The 22821-nt window shown below is 41.7% G+C and overlaps 1 protein-coding gene across 1 annotated transcript in view; it reads left to right on the top strand.

Annotated features, from left to right (window-relative positions):
* The window catches only part of grin2bb (glutamate receptor, ionotropic, N-methyl D-aspartate 2B, genome duplicate b), a 132498-nt gene that overhangs the window by 22923 nt on the left and 86754 nt on the right, over window positions 1–22821 (top strand). Inside the window, 1 exon segment of the mRNA XM_025908072.1 lies at window positions 7564–8259. Within this exon segment, the coding sequence (XP_025763857.1) occupies window positions 7564–8259 (696 nt within the window).

The following is a 22821-nucleotide window of genomic DNA, read 5'->3' as shown; positions in this document are numbered from 1 at the left end:
GCTGAAAAACCAGTCTCCCAATCTCCACCAGCTAATAGAGTACAGTTCTGAATTATTGATGCTATGTTGGAGTTACGACAATAAGCAGAAATGTCAAACATTGTCACCTGCTGCTGCGTCTCACCGAGGGAAATCCAGACCTTTAAATTAAATAAAAACCCTCAACGCGGAGATTTTTTTTTCCACTGTTGGACTATCGGCTCATACTGTGTGTATTCCTCAAAGTCAAGTAGTTTTCTAATTCACCAAAGCGTTGTGTTTAGTGCGATTTGATATTACTTATAAGTCATGTCTGATGCAGCGTGTGCTTCAGCTCGGATGAGAAAAGTACCACTCTTACCTTTAACTGACCACCCACTGAATGTAAATGGGCTCCTTAATAGATATGCCTGTCAGCTTATGTTATCCACAATGCCTTTCAATCACTATACAGCGCAGCCCACCGCATCAAGCCCCCAGGGATATAGCAGGGCTTGGTAATGATGGCCTACGTATGTTTTAAATAAAGTGGCAGCTTGAGTTTTAATGTCTCAGACGGCTGCTTAGAGCCTGTGCAGCATAAACCCCGGAGTCTGTAATCCACTGCAATATCCATGGGAAACATGTGACCAGTAAAGTCCTCACAAATTGTGGGAATTGACATGGGACAAGCTGGTCAAAGCAAACTATTGATGGACTGATTGATCATGTAGATTTTTCACTGGCAGATTGGAGCCCTGTGATGGCGAGCTTGTGCAGTTGCACGTCTCATGCAGCTCTGGTTATTCAATTGGTGGTCTGTGCCATTTGACAGACTTCTGTGATCAATGTTCTTTGTAAATGTTAAGGCCGATACGGTTGATGGCGCCGTCTTATTGGCATGATCTAGCTCAGCCCAGATGGTGCTGTGCGCACATTAACCTCATGGTGTGTGTGTGTGTATTGGTGCATGTAGGGAGGGCACAAACTCATCTTCTCACATTGGGGAAAAAATGAGGCCATATACTCAATCAGGAGGGATGACATGTCTGAATGTATTAAGGATTTAACCATTCTCCAGATCCACACTTCTTATCTTCTGCTCATAATAAGTAAAAAATATTTTTTCAACTGCAGGCTTGATGATGAATCTGTTCACTCTTAACCTGAGGCACACCTGCTCTAGCCTTACATTAACTATTCCGTATTACCAATTAGCAACATGAGCACATGGCTAATTAACATAGCGTTACCTAATGCAAGAAGCTATTTCTGGACCTATATTTACACTCATGCTTGGACCAACGCATAGCTCTTAATGAAAAATGTCCAATCTTTATTTCACTCATGAACAGACTGTATATAAAAGATGGACATAACCACCACCCATTAGTTAACAAGGTCATATTGTGAAGCCTCAAGCTGAGCATTTTTACTGTTGCCATTTTGGCTTTTTAAAGCAAGTTTGACTGGGAAACCCAGGGATACTGCAGGCGTTGATTGCCCAAGAGTTGTCCACCATATTATATGTGATACAACTGCCAGTTGCTAGGGAAAAATGTGTTATCCTTGCCTGGGTGGCAGTGATTCCTGGCTCTCACTGGATTAAACTGGATGCAAAGAAGGTGCTGCACCAAAAACTTCCAAAGAGATTGCTTTGGTTGCTAGAGGATTGCCACAGTTGCTTGTATTTTTTCATGCTTCTCTGTAAATACTGTGTACTAGTAGTACAACTTGGAAAAGTGCAACACAAATGGTAAATTGAGTTCAAAATAGAAGCTGTCCCTCGGAAATACCAACATGTTTTAAAAGGTGCAACTTTTACTTTGAAGGCAAATTCTCTCCATCTCTGAATTGTTTTGCACTTTTTACTCTTTCTCATCTGATCTTTTGTACCAGGCCATAAACTTTTTAACATGAGAACTGAATCCACATTGGAGGCAGCCTCTAGTGGGACCTATTGGAACTGCATTTTTTGGCTTTGTTTTTCACCTGCAAATGTTGCCCTTTGTGTTGTATATGCTGCCTTCCAGATAGCTCGGAACTCAGATGTTGGACGTTGTAGGAGGAGCAAGGAAAAATAGGATTCATGTTGGTTCTTAGCAATGTAAAGCCATTCAGGTATCACTAGCTATACAGCATAATAATTGTTTTTTCGCACTTAAAAACACTGCACAGAACATTTGTGGCTAGAGCTTGGTCAGTGCTCTGTGCATAGCTTAGTTATTGAGTCATAAATACACAACAGTGGCAATATAAATGAAAGGTTTTGCAGTTTTACTACTGTTTACGTCCAGTGCTGCCATCTTGGAATGCTAACTCAGAGTTGCTGGGATTGCTCCAACTTTCCAAGTGGTAAAAGCTGAGGGAGTGTTCCAGAGTAAAATTAGAACTGGGACTCGGAAAGTCAGATTTCCAACTTATTCAAGAACACAATAATAGAATATGTGAGCCAATAGGAAATTTTTTTTGTCACAGACATCTATATTCATGCTTTTTTAATTATGTAAACAGGAGAGTCGCCCCCTGTTGGCCATTAGAAAGTATTCAAGTTTTTGACATTGTTCAGCCCATCTTTTATATACAGATCATATTTTCACCATAAAGCATGGCTCTGTTTCCCTCACAGCTGTTTAACTTTAACAATGCCTGTCTGAGAAACATAATGAGAGACAAAAGGGCAGAGGGGTGTATCGAAAATTTGTTGTTGGTTTCAGAAACGTGTTTGACCCACGGAGCACACATTTGGGCTTTGTGTCTGCACGTGCCGTTTAATTACGTCTGCAGTAAATTACTGGATACAAGAAGTGCACTCATGGCAGTGTCTTGTGTTAGCGCCCATTGCCACTTATCCATGTTCTCTTTGTAATTGCTGTGCGGGCGCTGTAATGGGCACGCATGAGCACATAGATTCAAATGTCAGCTCGGATTTGTTGACGCTGTTTTGTTCTATTAGGCTGTGAGTAAATAATCCACTCTCGACACCCTGCGTTTAAATGTTATTAATTGGGGGGGCTGTTAATGACGGCGGAGACGTTGCATGAAGGTCTGATTAGTCCACATGTCACAGCCGCTCCCGCTCAGTGTTGCTGGCTGGCTGCTCCCATCCATCGTGTTACTTCTGTTTATTTGCCTGTAGCACTTCTGGAGATCCATTTTTAATGTGAGGTACGGTCCAAAAAAAAAAGAAAAAAAGGGAGACTGGATCTTCTCCGTCTGCAGGAGCGTATTAACTCACCTCACAGGTGTTTGTGCGGATGTGCGGGAGCGCGTGCGCACACGTTTGCGCTGAAGGGGCCCTCGTGCTGTTTGTTTTATGTTACAAGTCTTTTATTTTTGTCAGTGAGAGTCGGCGCCGGCAATATGCGCCAGCTTAGATAAAAAGTAAATTGTGTATTATTAGGAGAGGGCACGCACTGCATGTAGCGTACTGTGCGAGTTGTGTGTATCTTCCTGTCCGTCAGGGTGTTATGTGGAGGCATATTTGAATTGTTACCATGGAAACCGAGCTCTGCCGTTACACAGGAACCCGGATGAGTCTGTGCGTCTCTCCGCTCGCTCTCCCTCTCCTGCTGCTGTCACACTTCTTGTGGGATTTTAAACGTTTTTTTTCATACTTTCTCTCCACTGCCCTCTCTGAGTGATTTCATCTGCTCATTTTCAGAAGTTTAGCCATTTTTATCCAACTTACTGTAAACTATAGCTTTTAAAAGACAAAAATACACCCCAAAACATTTCTTTAACCTCCTCCCCACCCTTGGTCCTTCTTCATCTCATGGTAATCATGTCTTCTTTTAATCTTCCCTTCTTCCACCTTCCACGCCTCCCTCCTTCACTCCCTCCTTTGGGTTTCTTATTGCTGTTCCTTCCTCCACCTCCATCTCTTTTGTGTATGTCTCTATTTATTCTCTCCTCTCGCCCCTCTCTTCTCTCTCCTCTCTGCTGCCTTCCTCCCACTCGCTTCCTCCTCCTCCTCTCTCTCTCTCTGTCTCTCTAGGCTCTGGTGTCCTCATGGAGAATTCAGCTCGTTTACAATTAGCATGTGCACCTGCAATTAAGCCTGACAAACCTCTGGTAATTAGACCTTTTAGACAAACTGGGTTTTTTTGGTATGTGGCGATCACATCCAGGCGGTTCGGCCTCTTTCTTTCAGCGCAGATTTGCTGGTTTCTGTCAGACATCAGCAGTGCTCACAACTTCTCTCTCCCTCTTTTGTTTTTTTTGGACTTTTATGCTATTGGTGCTGACTGGATCAGCTCCGCAACACACAGGGTGCTTGATAAATAAAAGATTAGCAAAGGTGTTGCGTGAAGGAGGTAGAGAAACAAAGCTTTTTACTCTTACCCTTCGTTTATCCCTCTCCTCAAGTGCTCCTTTGTGCTTAATTTAGAATAGAGGCATGAACATATACTCATTAAGATTCCTCATCTTTATCTGTGCAGAAAATATGCCCGAATTTGCACTCCCTGTTCACTTGTATGTGCGCGCACTCAGAAACCACAATTCTCACATCAGGCTATGACTAATTGTGTTTCTCCCTGCCTGTCACCTCCCTCTGCTTACATCCTTCACCCCGCCTCTCCCTTTTCTATCTCTCCCACTTTATTTGTCTTCGCCCCTCTTCCTTCCATGCTCGTCTCCGCTGATCTTTGTACATGTGCTAATAGGAGCAGCGAATAACGGCAATAATACTGACTAACAGGTCTGCAGTTGACTTCAAAGATCAGCAAATGGGTCTCAGAGGGTTGAAGGGAGCGACCAAAAAGACAGGTTTGGAGGGCTAAGGAGAGAAAAGCAGTGGAAGCAGTGAGGGAGCGAGAGGGAGGGAGGGAGGGAGAGACACTCAGTGAGTGTCTAATGGTCACTTAGCCTGGCAGCAAGTCCATGAAGCTGTGAGGCTGTCAATCTGTCAAAATGCACCCAGTGCTATCTTGACTCTCTTAAAACAGAGACGCACACACTCACTTACACACACACAAACACACAAACTCCCTCTCTTTCCTGCTCTGTCTTTGATGTGTGCCACAGGGTTCCTCCGAGGAAGTCACGGCACAGTGTAATGGATGTGGCGTTGTCACTTGATGCTCTATGAGAGCTCACAGGCCTCTCTCTCTCTCTGTGAGGTTTTATTCCCAGCTTTATGGGTCACTTAGCTTGTTCTGCGGTTAAAGGGTCAAATTTTCTGTAGTTTGATAGCCTGGCCAGAATTGGGCTTATTAGCCTTATCCTTAACATAAAGCAAAGAGCAAAGGCATTATTACAGAATAGATTTTTAGTTTTATTAGCAAAACAAGCTCCAATCCATCAGATTAAAACAAAAAAGCAACTCAGGCTAAGCTAACGGCTTGATATTGCAAACATATAATCTCCTTTTTTCTTTTTATTTTGTGTAAGAGTATACTTCTTGTTTTAAAATAAAATAATTTTAGATCATTAGGACTGCCACTGATTGATACACTTAATACTCTGCTGGCTCATTACTTTTAGCCCAAAACAGCTTCAACCCACCAAGGCAAAAACTCCTGTGTTGAGTGAACCAAGACCTTAGCAGCAGACACTTAAATAAGGTTAAAAACTACAACATATTGCCAAAAGTATTAGCTCGTCTTCCTTCACACGCATATGAACTTGAGTGACATCCCATTCTTAATTGATAGGGTTCAATATAATGTCGGCCCACAACGTTTAGGAGTGTGTTTATGGGAATTTTTAATTCTTCCAGAAGCACATTTGTGAGGTCAGACACTGACGTTCGACGAGAAGCCTAATCTCGCAGTATTGGGCTGGGGTCAGGACTCTGTGCAGGCCAGTCAAGTTCTTCCACAGCAGACTTGCTCCTCCATGTCTTTGTGGGCCTTGCTTTGTGCACTGGAGCGCACTCATGTTGGAACAGGAAGAGATCATTCCCAAACAGTTCCCACAAATTTGGGAGCATGAAATTGTCCAAAAAGTTTTGGTGTGCTGAAACCTTAAAAGTTCTTTCACTGGAATTAGGGGCGAGGTCATTTTGTAAAAACAGCCTCACGCCATAATCCCACCTCCACCAAACTTTGCATACTGCAGGCAGACAAGCTCTAGTGTGATTCGTCACTCCAGAGAACGTCTCCACTGCTCTGGAGTCCAGTGGCAGCATGCTTTACACCACCGCATTCAGCACTTTACATTGAGCTTGGTGATTTAAGGCTTGAATGCAGCTGCTTGGTCATGGAAACCCATTCTATGAAGGTCTCTACACACTGTTCTTCAGCAAATCTGAAGACCGCATGAAGTTTGGAGGTCTGTAGCGATTGACGCTGCAGAAAGTTCTGACATTTTATGTGACCTACCATTTCATGGCTGAGTTGCTGTTGTACCAAGTCTGTTCCACTTTGTTAAAATAGCACTAACAGTGGACTCTGGAATATATGGTGGTGAGGAAATTTAATGATTGGATTTGATGCACAGGTGGCATCCTGTCATGGTACCACGCTGGAATTCACTGAGCTCCTGAGATCGACCCATTCTTTCACAAATGTTAGTAGAAACAGTCTGCATGCCTAGGTGCTTAATTTTATACACCCGTGGCCTTGGGAATAATTGGAACATCTGAATTCAGTGATTTGGATGGGTGAGTGAATACTTTTGGCAATATAGTGTATGTCAGGCAAGTTTATTGGCGAGTTACTGGCCCGTTTGAAAGGAAAGCTGTAGTGAGACTGAAAACAGATGTAGGCAAACTGTGGAGTGTATTTAGGAACATTTGTGCAAACTTTTGGGAAAAAATATTATGTTGGACACAATTTCAAGTCCTTAAGTTGTGAGGTGAACTGAATCCTAGCCCTGTTGCCAGGGTTTGTCCCTTCTCAAACAGCAGGACCTTGGCAACCCATGCCAAAACAGCTCAGGTATTTACACCTTCAATATGCAAGATGTTGACTGTGACATCCAACTGCTTACAAGCTTAATAAAAGAGTGTCAAAAAGCTGACTCGCAGGCCAGAATCAACCTACAGAAGGGTCGAATCAAGCTCACTGGATGGAACTGCAGAGAATTAGGCTACACCTTTTGACTTTTCAATGTATTTTGCATCAGGAAGCACTCGGTTGCAAGAAAAGATCACATCCCAAGAGCAGAATGATTTATCTCCGTGAATTATTATCGGCGTTATTGTCAGTTTTACAGCGTCCTTTCTGCCATACCACCGAAGTAGGACGGCTAATTCGAGAAGCTGTGCCAACGCATTTTTGTTTTATGACAGTAATGTTTCTTTATAATTACAGCAAACCGACAGGTAAACTGAGTTATATTGTTGAAGTTTCTTTTATGTTTTTTTGCAAGGCTGAAAAAATGAGAACATGATGATGATAAACTTTGCAGGTTGTTCATGATCTGTTTTGCAAATTGATGAATCATTGACTGTTTTTCTGAATGTACTGTGATCTGATGTGTCCCAGCTCTTGACATGGGCTGTGGTTACTATCATTTTCTGCAGGTGGTCGTGTTTTGCATCATCACTGTTGTGTATTAATTAATTTATATTTCAGTTCATATTTAAAGTGTTAAACATCATTTTTCAGATGTTTTGTATTTATCTTCTCTTTCTGTCTCTGTTCTCTTTCCCTCCAGGGACGGCATTTACACTCCTCCACAATGCTTGTCAGCCTCCACCGTTCTCACTCCCATCTTCAGGACAAGCACTTGATCTCCCCCTCCTCCTCCTCCCCCCATCCTCCGTCTCCTCCTCCAGACCGGTCATCCTATCACCCTTATCCGTGCCCTCGGCTGACCCTGCCTTTCCTCTCTCTGTCCTTCTCTCTGCTCCTCCTTTCCATTGTCCTCTTGCCCGTCTGCGAGTCCCGCAGGGGCGGAGGTCCAGGAACTGGGCCTGGAGGTTCCCCAGGGGGACAAGGAGGCCAGAGGGGAGGCAGCAACCAGAGGGGTGTAGTTATCCCTCCGCATTACTCCCCCGGCTCTCCAGCACTTCCCCCCATCAGTCCCAAGTTGATCAACTCGCTCAGCATTGCTGTCATCCTGGTGGGCAACTCTAGTGAAGTAGCCTTGGGGGCTGGACTTGAGAAGGAGGACTTCCTCCACATCCCGTATCCTCCCAAAGTCGAGGTGGTCACCATGAACGAGACCGACCCCAAAAGTATCATCAATCGGATCTGCGCTCAAATGACAAGGAACCCACTGCAAGGCGTCGTGTTCGGTGATGACACAGACCAGGAGGCCATCGCTCAGATCCTGGACTTCATCTCTGCGCAGACACACATTCCCATACTGGGCATCAGAGGAGGATCTGCCATGGTCATGGCTGCTAAGGTAGGAGAACTCGGCTGAGTGCATCAATGCTTTGACCCACAGGCCACTATAATCAGGAACAAATATTAAGGTGAAGGGAAAAGAGATATACCTTCATCCTGCAGTAGTTAGAATAATGCCTCCTAGATACAATTTAGAGTAATGTACTTACGACTAATAATATAATTCCCGTGCAGGTTTCTAGATTAATCATATCAGCTGGAATAATTCCAGTCAAAATTCACTGAAAGAAAACAAATAGCTGAATCATTTTTTCTGAGATAATTAACTGTTTTTTTTATTAGTGTGAAGTCTATCAGAGGTATCATTTGTTAATTCTTCCTCGTACTTTTTATGTTGCATCAGCCCCTCACGGCTTGGTGCTGCTTCTTATTCCAAACCAGCCTCTCGACTGATTGATTTTGCTGTTAATAGACCCCCCTCCCCGGCCCTCCGAGCCTGACGTCACAGCGGAGCTCCTGACAGCGAGTCGACTCAACGTTCAAAGCACTCACAGTGGGAAACAAAAGAGTACATAATAAGTCAAAAAACCATCTCTGTGGGACTGAGATACACGAGATTTGGCACAAACTGGGCTGCACAAGTAGAATCCATAATCCCGAAATGGAAAAACAGCTTTGAAATGTAGCCTCAAAGATGTAGTGTTAATAGCCTTTTAAGTTTCTCACAGAGGAATGGCGGGGTCCATACAAGCATGCAGGCGGAGTTTTTTAGAAATTTGTTTTTACTTTTTTTTATTAACTTTTAGATGCATGCTCGCTGTGGGGCGTACAGTACAGTTTATTCTCTGCAGTTGGAGTTTTGGTATCAGTTTGGTTTTAAAGATATGATTTAATTGGTTGAGTAGATTCAACACATTGTTTGTTACCAAGTGCAAAAGTTTCTGTTGACCTTGTTATAGTTTGGAAAAAAAAATCTTACCTTCCAGCCACATATCTATTAGAGGAATAAGTAGAGTGTGTTTTTTTTAAAGTTTATTGTACATTTTTAAAAGTCCTGAAAGTTTTATCGCAGTACTGCATTATGTTAGAGGCTGGTGAGGACTTTAAGGAAATGACAGCAATTAAATCAGGGATTCGGGCCGGCTCGGAAAAGCTCCTTTGCCCATAATTTTTTGAAACTCACATACAAGTCAAACCACTGTATGCTCATACTGAGTGAAAACCCCCGATAAAAAAACTGTAAATATTATCATGCAATAAATAGCACGTGCATTTCTCAGAGATGAAAATAATCATTAAAAAAAATTACAGAAAGATTGCTTAAAACTGCTGGAGTTCAAGACTTCACATTAGCGGCTCTCGTGTGTATGTAACATGTAAATCCTTAAAACATTATTCACTAAACCTATTATTAGCTCATTAAATAGGCTTATAAAAATGTCAAAAGGAAGATTGTCTTTTACATCTGCAGTAAGCCTAATAGAGTGTACATGGATTCATCAAGGTGCTGGAAACATTCCTCAGAGATTTAAATTCATATCGACATGATAGTGTCACACAGTTGCTGCAGATTTGTCGTCTGAGCGTCCACCACACATCCATTATACCTCCACCACTAACCTGAACAGTTGCTACACGGCAGGATGGATCCGTGTTTTCACCCTGCCATCTAAATGTTGCGGCAGAAATAGAGATCCATCAGACCAGGCAATGTTTTTCAAATTTTCTGTAGACCAGTTTTGTGAGACTTTTATTTGAGTTTCCCGTTCTTCTACTGCTGAAGCCCATTTGCTTCATGGTTCAGTATTTTTTAAATTCAGTGCTCTTCTGCATACTTTGGTTGTAGTGAGTGTGTTTTTGAATTACTGTTAAAAACAGTTTGTAGATCAGCAGCTTCTAAAATACACAGACTAGCCCGCCTGGCACCAACAACCTTGCGACAATCTAGATTCACTTAAATCCCTCTATTCTGACGCTCAGGTTGAGCTCCAGCAGTTCGGTTAGGCCAGGGGTTGCTGCCACGTGACTGGCTGATTAGAATGAAGAAGAGGACGAATAGCAGCAAGACCCAGCGCAGAACACAGCAGACATCAAAAACAACAGCAGATATTAAGTTAGACACAGCATGAAAACAAAAAGCTGGAGTGCAGGTGGGCTGCAAAGTAGCTTGCAGATATGCATCAACTGTAGGCAGGCTAAAGTGACTTAAAATACCACAACTTAAATAGCAATCCATTAGAATTGGGTATTGATTGAGCTTGAGCTGAACTGAAATCGGCCTGTTATGGCTGTTGTGGCTTGAATTTGTGCCTGCTTGAACTGATTCTGTGCTCGAATATGTTTATTATGGATCATAAAACCCCCCAAAACAGCATTTGAGTTTAATATAATCTGGAAATCGTATCTTGTGCCTTGACTTGTTGCTTCGCAGAAGATTTTCAATCAAGGATACCTCTCAATTTGAGTAAACAAAGAATCAAATGAATGCTCCAAATCAAAGAGAGCTGCTTTAATGTCCTTGCAAGAAGGAGCTCTCTCCAGTGAGAAACACTGAGAGCCTACGCAGCCTTTTCTTCCCCGCGTCTCTAAAAGACAGTTGCATGGACGTTGGGTAGAGAAAGAATACAATGAAGAGATGATACTGAAGAGATGAAGACAGAGCGAACAGAATAAACAAGTGAGGGGGGGGGTTGAAGGTTATGACATAACACAACGTGTGTGGGTGTGAAGGAGGAAGAGGAGTTTGCTTAACATATAATTATCGCATTTTGCAGCTGACAGGGAGACAGAGGCCACAGGCTGAGAGTGACAGAGGCGAAAGGATTGATAAGAGTGTAAGAGTCATGTAAAAGCACTGCTGAGGAAATGCGACGCATGAGAGAGAAATGTGTGTGTGCGTGCCTGTGTGTGGGTTAATGCATTTGATGCTGAACACAGTTTTTCAGGAAATCTCAGTAGTTTCTCATTCTCAGTGATTACCGCTCACTTGGCTCGTTCTCCTTAAACCTTTATTCTTCTTCTGCTTGTTGTCAGTCACACACACACACACGAGGGGGTGAATGCAGTGGATACGGTTGGCATGGCAACCACTTGCTTATACATTTCCCTCTACGTACTGTATAAAAGCAGTTAGTGTGAGATAGAGGAAAGAAATGATTATTTCTGAGTCTGACAAAAGCAGAGCTGAAAGAGAAAAGGTCACAGCTGCTAAGGGTGTGGTGGTGGGTGAGGTTTTGAATTGAAAGATGAAAAGATTAATGCTAAAAAAAACAAGGTTAAAAATGCAGAGAGGATCCAAAACAGGCCAGCGAGACTAAGAGGAAAAGTGATTTGCCTTTCAGTGGTGTAAGTTCTAATTTTTAAAGCGGTTGGATTTTATTTTTAACTCTGCAGTCACACAAACCATTAAAAATTGCCCCGTTTTTCTGATTTAGATTCATTTAATCTGTGTAGATTCACGCAAACAACAGCTGTGACACTTTGCAAACTAGTGTAAAATAAATGCCTGAATTGTGCTCGTGGACCAAATTTGTTGCGGTTCCAGTCTTTGAAAGAGGTGCAAGGTAAGCCTTGAGCAGTACTTGTTGTTGGATGTGGTGGCAAAAGTCACAAGATCTTCAGCTTTGAAAATTTTACACTTAAATTTTGTTTTCATTCAGTGGTTAGTTAGGTTTAGGCAGACAAAAAAGAATTTGCTGAGAGCAAGAAGCCAAAACTTTGTGGTTATGTTTAGTTGAAGCTTGTGGAAAATACTTTATCTTCCAGTTTACCTGTGTGATGAGTTCCTTCAGGGAATAATCTCAGGAGAATGCAAGTGCAAAATCATGCTTGAAGCAGTTTTATAAAGATATATTTTTGGGGTTTTATCCTTCATGGGTATAAATGGAATAGTACTTATATAGCGCCTTTTCTACTCAATTCAGCACTCAAAGCACTTTCTACTGCAGGTCTCATTGACCCAGTCACACACACACACACACACACACACACACACACACACACACACACACACACACACACACACACAATCATCCTTTTTATCTTTCTAACAGTCACACACACAAACTCGCACTCATGGATGTAACTCGGGGTTCGGTATCTTGCTCAAAGATTATTGGGCATGTGGCTGGAGGATCAGGGATCAGTCCAGGTAGTTGAACCGCTCTACCACCTGAGTCACTGGAAAGACGACAGGAAGCTGGGAGGAAGACATGCAGTAAACAGCATGTCACTCCTGCACAGTAACAAATAGCTTTATGAGTTGTCATAAGACTGGGGTGAACATTTTGGTTTTCCAATGATTTCTACTCCAGGAGGCAAATAAATTTTGCATTTGATGTAAGTTTTCATCAGTAAACTGGGATTAGACTGTGGTGTAAATATTCCAAACCACTGAAATTAATGTCTCAGTGGCATGCTACTGCCACATCAGTTTTTTTAGATTTTGGTCAGTTCCTTACCATAAAAATTCAAGTAGCACCACTCTGACCTGAGGTTTTATAGTTTGAGGAGAGGACCAGCCTGGAAAACCTTACATATATGGCAAAAGTAATGGACCCACTCACATATTACACCTACAGGACTCGTGACTTTTATGTACTATGCACCTCAGCACTCCACGACAACACTCTTTAACTTTACTTTACTGATAGTTGATTGTGGATGATCTAAGAAGAAATAGATTTTAGAGACTGATTTGTTGCAGTGGTGCCATCCAACTACCAAACCAGTGACCTCTCTAAACCAACGCCATTCTTTCATAAATGTTTATAAATGCAGGATATACGGCTTGGTGCATGATTTTATACACTTGTGGCAAGGCATGGAGATGAAAACCCGATCAGTTCAGCTTTTAATGGCCCAGTGTCTCTCCCAACTTGGCACAACAGACTGGTGACCTTCACCATCACAGTGCGCATTTATTTCTGTGAACAAGCGTTTTTTAAACCAAACCCTGACCTTCTCCTAAACCTAATCAGCTAGTCAGTGAGGTAAATCTAAACAAATGTGAGTGAAATCGAAACACCTCTGCAACCCCTCCTCTTCTTGTACTGACTTTGCTGCTCATTCAAAAAAGGAACTCTTAACAGTTCACATGTGTGAACTGTTGAAGACCTCTGACTTAGTTTAAAGCAGCTGGCAATAGATACAGGAGGTTCAAAAGACCAAACGAGAAACACAACAAGTTGCAGAAACATGTGTTTCCATGTTTGTGTAATTATGTCTGCAAAAAAGCAACTGGATGTCAGGTTTAGTGATGGAGGACCCCAAATGCAGACTCATTGGTTGGTGTCAAATGAAAACAACCTTTATTAAAGAGGGAAACCTGGTCAATGAGGAATCACAGGACCTCTAGACATACACACAGAGAGCTATGAAACAAGATGACAGGAGCAGTAACAGTACAGGAAAAGGATGATACAGCAAAAACTAAGGGGAAACAAGGGTTGTAAACACATACAAGGTAATTATGGAGATGGAAACACCAGGAAACACAGCTGTAACTAATCGGGAAAACTTGGAATTGGAAGCAAAACTAAATACAATGTACATGAGACAAGAGAGTATCAAAAATCAAACAGGATGTCAGGTTTGCTGTGTGGCAGGAAGAGTAGGACCCAACCATAGGAGACAAGAGATTAACTAAAAGACAGTTTTATTGCTGTTACTTAGAAACAATGAAATACAAAAAACCAAAAACACAAGCAAGGCAGAAACTAAAGACTAAATTAGGATGCTTAGAAACTACAAGGGAACCACAGGAACATGCAGCTTAAGGGAGAACATGACAAAGGGCAAGGAAGACTGAGCCAGTATATACAGAAAGGGAATAATGAGGGAATATGCCACAGGTAGGAACACAGCTGACACTAATTAAAGACTTGAGCCCCTTTTCCATTAGTACCTAATTGGATCAACTCGCAACAGTTTTCAGGGTTTTCCATCAGGTCATAGTACCTGCTTAGCTGGGGTTCCAAGCTATCCGAGCAAGTACTAAAATGCGACATTGTCAGACTGCATGCCACCGATTGGCTGGTCAGTGGCGTCACTTGATGAGGTACGAGAGCGTCTCGTTCACAGAAATTTAAACCACCATTTTTGAAACCCAGCAATGAGGGAAATGGCTACAAAAAACAACGCGTTGGCCTGAAAAGTCACAGACCAAGCAGCAGGTATATCATTGCCTCGAATTTGTAGCATTCGTCTCATATACTAATTACACAGGTCACAGGTGCTTGGACGTGTTGCTATAACAACAACCATGCACATTAGGTGGTACTCGTTCGAATGAAAAACCAGTCGATCCGAGTCGAGCTGTGGTGAGTCTATCTGAGTAGGTACTAACGGAAAAGGGGCTTTAAACAACAGGGGAAGCAAAACTGAACATAATGCACGCAAGAGAGGAGACTATCAAAATAAAACAGGAAGTAATAAACACAGAAACCAAGACTAAAAGACACAAGGGAACAGAATGGAGATACAGAAGGGGATGAACAACCTCCCATTAACTTAATGCACAGATCATGGAACAGAGGTACAACATCATAACAGAAAGCCTGAATGTCAACAATACAGAATACAGAACTATATAAAGATACACAAAACTAGAAAACTCCAAACTATGACGCAGGAAGAGCTAAACAAGAGAACATCAGTGACAGAGACTTAACTAACAATGGACATGAGGGAGGCAGGGTAAATATCATAAACAGTAACTGGAACATACGCACAAAGCTGAAAACTGAATAAACAAACTAAGAATCAAACTGAAGATAAGTGATAATCAACGCAACTTAGAAATCCAAAAACACAAAATGCTGGCTCAAGACCCAGGACCATAACACGGAGAGGTTTTCCTGCATCAGTAACTTAGTTCTTATCAGGTACTGTAACCAGTCAATTCCCTCGCAGCCAGTAGATGTCTAATCTGTTGCTCCTGCTGAAGCCTTTAATTTCTTTCAAACTTTAGAGCAAGCCACTCGATTTCTCAGAAACTGGTGAAAACAGCACTAGACATGCTTGTCCTCTTTATCGCATTCAGTCTTTTAAACGAGACTCCTCCACATGCATTACAGTCTACGATGAGATGATGCGAGCAAATAATAAACTGATCTCATACTTTGCAGAGTCCTTGGCTTTATTTCCCTTTCCAGTACTTCATTGTAATGAAACTGTGACAGTTGCAGGTAGGCCCATTATGCACCAAACCATTTGCACGCTTCCATTTAGCCATTAATTCAGTGTGTGCCATGTGTTGGTATTGGCATAATAGGGCGACAGAGTTGGTCCTGGCCCGCACTCAACTGTGGCTCTGGAGACTAATGAGGTCTTTCAGATCTATTGTTGGGACTTAAGCTGTGTGTCTGTGCATGCATGTGGATACGTCGAGCATGCTGGTGTTCAATGATAATAGCCTCTTTGCCTGTGTTTGGGGAGATTACAGCAGTTGTCTGCACCACAAACAAGGTACCTAGAGGCATACAGCATCCAGATACTATTTCTCATAAATGGTCTGCTCGTCTTAAAGGTGATTTTTTTTTTGCCCAGTCTTTTGTTGCTCTATTCAATACTTCTTACTGTGTTTTTTTTTTAAACCCATACAGGGGCCTTGCAGCTTGCACTTCTTGCTTGTTTAACGTCAGCCTCTCTTGGGTGAAAAACTCTCTGTCAGGTGGGCAGTAATACAGCATATGGATGAATGGGCTGCTGTGCTGTGGCTTCGTGGTTTGTCCAGTTGAAAGAAATGTAAAATTCTTTGTATAAGAAGAACAAGCTGCTTTTGTATCTCCTCAGGATAAAAAAACAAAAAACTCCTCTTCTATGCAGATGTAGCTCTCTCTGCCATTGAAAACTGATTCACCGCTCCCTGATTGATTACTGCAATTATACACCCTCTCTATCTTAAAATAGGCATTCTTTTCAGAGAAGCATGTGTGGACTTCTTGTAAGGCAGACATGATCGGAGAAGTAAATTATCTTCCGGACTTGTTTGGCCACTTTGTGTGACATTAGTGAGGCCAACTGCTAGCTGTACAGTGATGCGTGTCCTTGCCAATCTGTTGCAGCTGATGATTTTTTGAGCCAAGGGTGCACTCTGTTTCCTCATGCGATTGTTCTCATTCCCAGTTTGTGGTTTTATGGGTGCTGTCCTTTCATCCTGCGTGCACCAGGTATCCCATTATGCTTGCTGGCTGTACGTGAGGGGATAATGGACTACCACCATAATGCCCCCTTTTGCAATTAGTTCAAATCCCATAAGGCAAGAGAATTAAGGCGCAAACTACAATAACAAACTGCATGTATACCTATTATCACTTATAGCTCTTCAGCTTTCCTGTTTCTGTTGCTTTCATTTTTAAATCCTATTTCTTCGTTTACTCATTTCCAGAAAAATGTGCAGAATATAATCATTAACACAGGACATCTGTAACGTGGAAAGCCAATTTGTGCAGGAGATGTCTGCAATCAGTCTCACAAATGACACAGGCGGGAGTGTCGGCCCCATTTGTGTAGTGTCACCGCAACAAAAATGCTCCATATGTCTGATGTAACTTCCACAATTGATGCTGATGCACTTGTACTGCAGTGATACAGCTGGTTTACAAGAGCAATGAAAAGTCTGAACAAGACTTTTCTTGTCAGTTGGAGCCGCTGGCCCCAATTCAGATTTTATCAGTGGCATTACCTTTTTTTGGATTATTTTTATTGGGCATGTTAGGGTTACTTTGTAGGCTTGCACAATGAAGAAAAGAAATGACTGGATTTGGATGGGGCTAAAACAACAGGCACGCTTCAGTAATGATTACTCTATCCATTCTCTCTCTGTAAAACGAATCCCATCCTATTAGAGCTTTAAACATACTTTTCTCTCTCGCTCACTTTGTCTTCGTGAGATACCGTGGCAGTCTGCATTTGATTGATGTCCCTATTTTCCTAGCGTAGCTGTACATTTAACCCTTTACCAGTCTAACAGATGGAGGCTGTGATAGGGAATAAATCTGCCTTGAAATAATCCTGCTTGACAGTCGTTCTTCTGGCCTTCGACAGCTGAATTTAGGTACTGTATGAGGACATGAGTGCCCGAATCTCAAAGCTAAAAATCAAGGCAGCCCAGTCTAATCTGAGGTGTCGTGAAACAACAAAGCCTGAAGCTGGTCTTTCATAGTGAATCGCAAATGGAAAGGAGTTAATTAAATCTGTGATGACGTCCAGGTAGTTTTTTCAGGGTGAGTTTAGTGATTTGGTTTTTAAAAGCCCGCAGCTGCAGCTCAATTTTCAGACCTGTCTCCTACAGTTTGCATGTAAAATGGGACACAGTCTGACGCGCGTGTTTTTGGTCCAAATGAGGCAAAAAATTTTAATGAACGTATCAGATAAGTTGAAAAATGTTCACTGACAACTTACTTTAGATATTTTCCCCACAATGCCAGCACAAGCCCGCTTATGCCAACAATTTTTAGATCACTTCTGAAAAGAAGAAAAACAGTATTATATTAACAAAGTGAGATCTTTGCACATGTAATCCTTTTACACCACTCACTGCAATATTTCAGTCAGTAAAAACTGGAGATTTTGGAGAATCTCTCTGCTCATCCTTAAAAAACAACTGCGGAGTGAAGGATAAAGGTGGGAAACCTAAAAATCTATGTACAGCAGATGAACAGTATCTGAAAATCATACCTCAAGAAATACGAAAAAAATCCACCTTCTCACTGGAGGTTATATAGACTGCAACTTACACAACATCACCCATTTATCTGTCGCATCAATTTAATTTTTGCTATCCATCAAGAGTCTGACAGCAAAGTAATAGATCAGATGCCAAAGTTGATACTGTACTCCTTTAAGGATAATATGCAGTTTGAGGGGCTACACACACATATATCTCAGCATTGCCTAACATAGGACAAATACAATATAGTGCAAAAGTCTTGTGCTACCACTCATTTATCAGTCATTATTCGTGAATTGCTGAGCAGCTTACCAGAGTCATTGTCTGAAGTCAGAATTTTCTGCATCATCCAGTAGTTGCAGAGCGGATTCAGTCCATGCTGACTCATGAAGAGACTAAGGCCTCAGTCACAAAGGCCTAGAAATCGGTCAGTGACTCCTGGCAGCTTCGGGTCATAAGGGAAAACTGTAGGTTCCCTGACAGGTTGGTGAGTGGTTCCCTGAGGTTGCTGGCTGTCAGCATTTGAAATCAGTCTGAAGAGGGTTCTACATGAAGAACCTCCTTGAAATTGCTTTGGTGACAAGGAAATAGCCATAGTCAACCATGGTTTGCATGAAAGAAACTAACTTGACAAAGACTCACTAACTTGAATAAGTGCAGACGAACCCAGAAAAGGAGAACTGAGTTATTAATTTATGATTATTATAGATCAGCCAAACTGAGGTATATTTAGTAGGCCAATATACACTGCTGCGTAGGAATTGTGGCCTAAACATAACAACTTGTTCTGCCACCTTTGGCAGCAAGAACTCCAATCTCGCATTTGTGATAACTGGGAGCAAGTCTTTCACATCACTGTGGAGAAATTCTGGCCCACTCTTCTTTGCAAAATTGTTTTAACTCAATCACATCAGAGGATTTTTGAGCATGAAAAGCCTGTTTAAGGTTATGCCAGAGCATCTCAGTCAGATTTAAGTCTGGGCTGTGACTAGACCATTTCCAGAGGTGGACTTGCTGGTGTGTTTCTGATCATTGTCCTGCTGCATAACCTAACATATGCTTGAGCTTCGGGGCATGAACTGATGGACTGATTTTCATTCAGGATTTTCTGGTAGACAGCAGAATTCATGGTTCCATTAAATATGGCAAGTTCTCCATTTCCTGAAGAAGCAGCCTCAGACCATAACACTACCACCACCATATTCAACTGTTGCTATATTGGACTTTTTATGAAGTGCTGTGTTAGTTTTATGCCACGTGTAACGGGACTTAAACCTTCCAAAACGTTCAACGTTTGTCTCTTAAGTCCACAGAATAGTTTCCCCCAAATTTTGGGGGTCATCAAGATTTTTTGGCAAACTTGTACTTCTTTTTGGTTAGCAGTGTTTTCTTCCTTGAAACTCTCCCATGGATGCCATTTTTGTCCAATCCCTTTCATATTGTTGAATCGTGAACCCTGACTTCAACTGATGCAAGTGAGGCCTGCAGTTATTAAATGTTGTTCTGGATTCTTTTGTGACCTGCTGAATGAGTCATCGATGCACTCTTGGAGTAATTTTGGTAAACCTTCCCACTGCTGGGAAGGTTTTGCAACTGTTCCAAGTTTTCTCCATTTGCTGCTCTCACCATGGTTGACTGGATTTCCAGAGCCTTAGAAATGACTTGTCGATGACTTTGTTTCTCAGCTGTTCTCGAGTTTCTTTCGATTGTGGCATGGTGTGTTGCTTTTTGAGCTCTTTTAGCCTACTTTACTTTGTCAGACGGGGTCTATTTAAGTAAACTATTGATTTAGCACGACTGGCAGATCTCAGGCCTGGGTGTGGCTGGACTTTTATGCTTGTTGTGCTACTAAAATAATTACTGCTCATTCTTACTAAGGATATTATTCTAACTTATCATCAACTGTAAACTACTACTCAAAAATAAAAAAACTTAACCATTATTTTCTAGTAGTAGTTTGTAGACTTTTGAGGTAAAGTATTACCTCTGCCTAGGAGGTTATGTTTTGAATGTCAAGTTTTGAATGAATCCTGATAAAACCTCGTAGGAATGTAGAGTCGAGTCATGTTAACAATCCATTAAAATTTGGCTTACATCCACCACAGTCTTCAAGGTCAACTTAATGACATTCTGAAAATAGACACAAAACGTAGAGACTGTGATTCTTACGAGTGTGGTGTGTCAACATATAGAAAGTACTGCTATAAAGATTTAAAATATCATGTCACATTTGACCTCTGACCTTTAAATTTCACATCTGTCTTTCTTCCCAAAATGTGTTATATCTTTAAATAACGTGTTGTAAAGAGGAAGACTATGAGACTAAAAATACACTATTGTATAATATTATATAATCAGCTCAAGCTATTCATGTCCACTTATTTACAAATCGATACATATTATCCATTACCCACTCCTACATAATGTTTGTGTAGTCAGAGGAAACATCTGTCATGCTACTCTTATCTAATTTTTACTGCACTACAAACTTCTTAAAGTACATTAAAAAAACAAAGAAAACAAAATGAATATATATAAAAAATACAATACTGTTCCTTTAGAAGTAAATACTATCCAGGGAGCGAGCTGCCTTGGTGGAGGTTTGCACTCTCAGACTGCTTCTTTTTTTAATTAAAGTTTACAGTTTGGTTGTCGAGTGTCTAACCAAATCGTTGTGTTACTTGCTTAAATTTAACCACCTGCCCCCCTTCTTCTCCCTCGGCTCACTCTGTAGGGCTCCTGGTAATTTCCTTGCTGTGGTCACTTTTCCTGTTTTAAAACATATTTATGGGAAATAAAATGGTCCGTATAATTTATTTCAATGAGCCCAAGTTGTAATTTAGCATCTCATTCCTTCTCCTAATGTGTTGAAATCCCAGCTGAATACTCGTGCATGAGTGATTCTACCTTGGCTCAGCACAGTTCTGCTTGCATGCAGCGGCAGCAACAGAAAACATTCAAGCTGCCAGTTTGTGGAGCTAAAAATTTAATGTCAGCGCTGTTTCCTGACAGTGGGCCACTAAGATTGTTTTCAAAGCGCTCCCAGGATGAGACAGATTTACTCATACCGCTTCAAGCACTTTCTCTCTCACACAAACAAGGGACCGCGGGCATCGAGGTTCAGGTCAAAGACAGTGTGCGGCTAAAGTGTTTTATCCCATCGCTTCCTCATCCCTTTTCATCTCCTCATCTTCAGCTTCTGTACGGGGGTCTTTGAAACAACATACCATAGACTGTTTACGAATGTGGTCCCACACTCACTGTCCTATAATATCAGGCCGCGCACACACAATGAGCTCGTTCTCTACTCTGAGTTTTTCCCGATAAATTTCTAAATTTTAATTGTGCCCTTCAAATGAGCTGCAAATCCCCCTTTTCCTCTCGCTTTCTCTTTCTCTCCATCCTTGTCTTTCTTCCCGTATAATGAGTTCGTTTTATCAGCCGCTGCGCTGTGCGTGGACAGTATGAGTAATTTTCGAGATCACAGGAGACTTCTCTGCATTGCACTCGGTTACAACAGGTTGTCAGAAGGCTTTGGGAGCCTCACTTGGCTTCTCCCTGCCAGCAGTAACTATCCAGCTTTTTAGCATTCCAATATATGAGGCCTAATTACCCGGCTAATCTTATTAACTAAAGATGGAATATGATTTAAATGGAATCAGATTAGCCTTTCATGACACCAGCAGCCAGCTATTATATTTCAAGCGCCTCTCCAACCAAACAGTTTGAGACCAGTTATGTTAACACATATTGATCAACACGACTTTTTCTTCTTAAGAAAACTGTCTCCATTTATTTTGTTTTTAAATGTCAGTATTGATTAGCACTCACCAGCCACTTGTTAAGTGCACCTGTTCAGCTACAGGTGTACAAGTGTACTGCTGCAAATATCTTATCAGCCAATCACATGGCAGCAACTCAGTGAATTTAAGCATTTCTGAACTTCAGCAGGTGAAGCTGACCTGCTGGAGTTCAAACTGAGCATCAGAATGGGGAAGAAAGGGGATTTAAGTCATTTCGATTGTGACGTGATTGTTATTGTCGGAAAGGTTGGTCTGAGTGTTTCATAAACTACTGATCTATTTCATTTTTTTCACACAACCATATCTAGGTTGAGCATTGTCCAAAAAAAGAGAAAATATCCAGTGAGTGGAACTTCTCGGGGAGAAAATGCCTTGTTGATATCAGAGGTCATAGGAGAATCGCCTGACTACTTTGAGCTGATAGGAAAGAAACAGTAACTTAAATAAACACTCGCTACAACCTATTTAGCAGAAGAGCATCTCTGCACCTTGAAGCAGACGGCTAGAGCAGCAGAAGAGCACACCAGTTGAGTCAGAACCTGGTGTAAACAACATGAAAACATGAAAGTGGTTTAATTTTGGGGGGGATATTTTCTTATCATTCCTTAGGCCCATTAACAGCATTGTTTTAAACACCACAGCCTACCAGAGTATTATTACTGACCATGTCCATCCCTTTTATGACCACAGTGTACCCATCCTCTGCTTCTGGCAGGATCTTAGAAAGCTTAAATCATCTGAAACTAGTTTCTTGGTGTCAGTGAATTCACTTCACTCAAATGAACTCCACAGTGACTGGACTTCAATCCAATAGAGCACCTTTGGGATGTTGTGGAGACGGAGATTCACATCATGGATGCCCTTCTGTGTTACCATGTCAATATGGGCCAAAGTCTCTGAGGAATGCTTCCAGCTCTTGTTGAATATGCCATAAAGATATATGTCATAAACACCTACCAAGGTGTACCCAACAAAATGACTTGTGACCTAAAAGCTATCCCATCTTTTAAATTCAATGCATGAGTTCATACAAACATGTTTCTGAAAATAGTTCAGAGGAGAAAGAAACCCCTGACTGACATAAAGCAGCTCAGACTTTAAGTCAACTTGACGCTCCCACAGTGCATTGAGGGACTGGTTACTG

Source organism: Oreochromis niloticus, linkage group LG6 (assembly GCF_001858045.2).
Source record: "Oreochromis niloticus isolate F11D_XX linkage group LG6, O_niloticus_UMD_NMBU, whole genome shotgun sequence".
Lineage (NCBI taxonomy): Eukaryota > Metazoa > Chordata > Actinopteri > Cichliformes > Cichlidae > Oreochromis > Oreochromis niloticus.
Note: the sequence above shows the minus strand (reverse complement) of the source record. Positions and strands in the feature narration are given on the sequence as shown.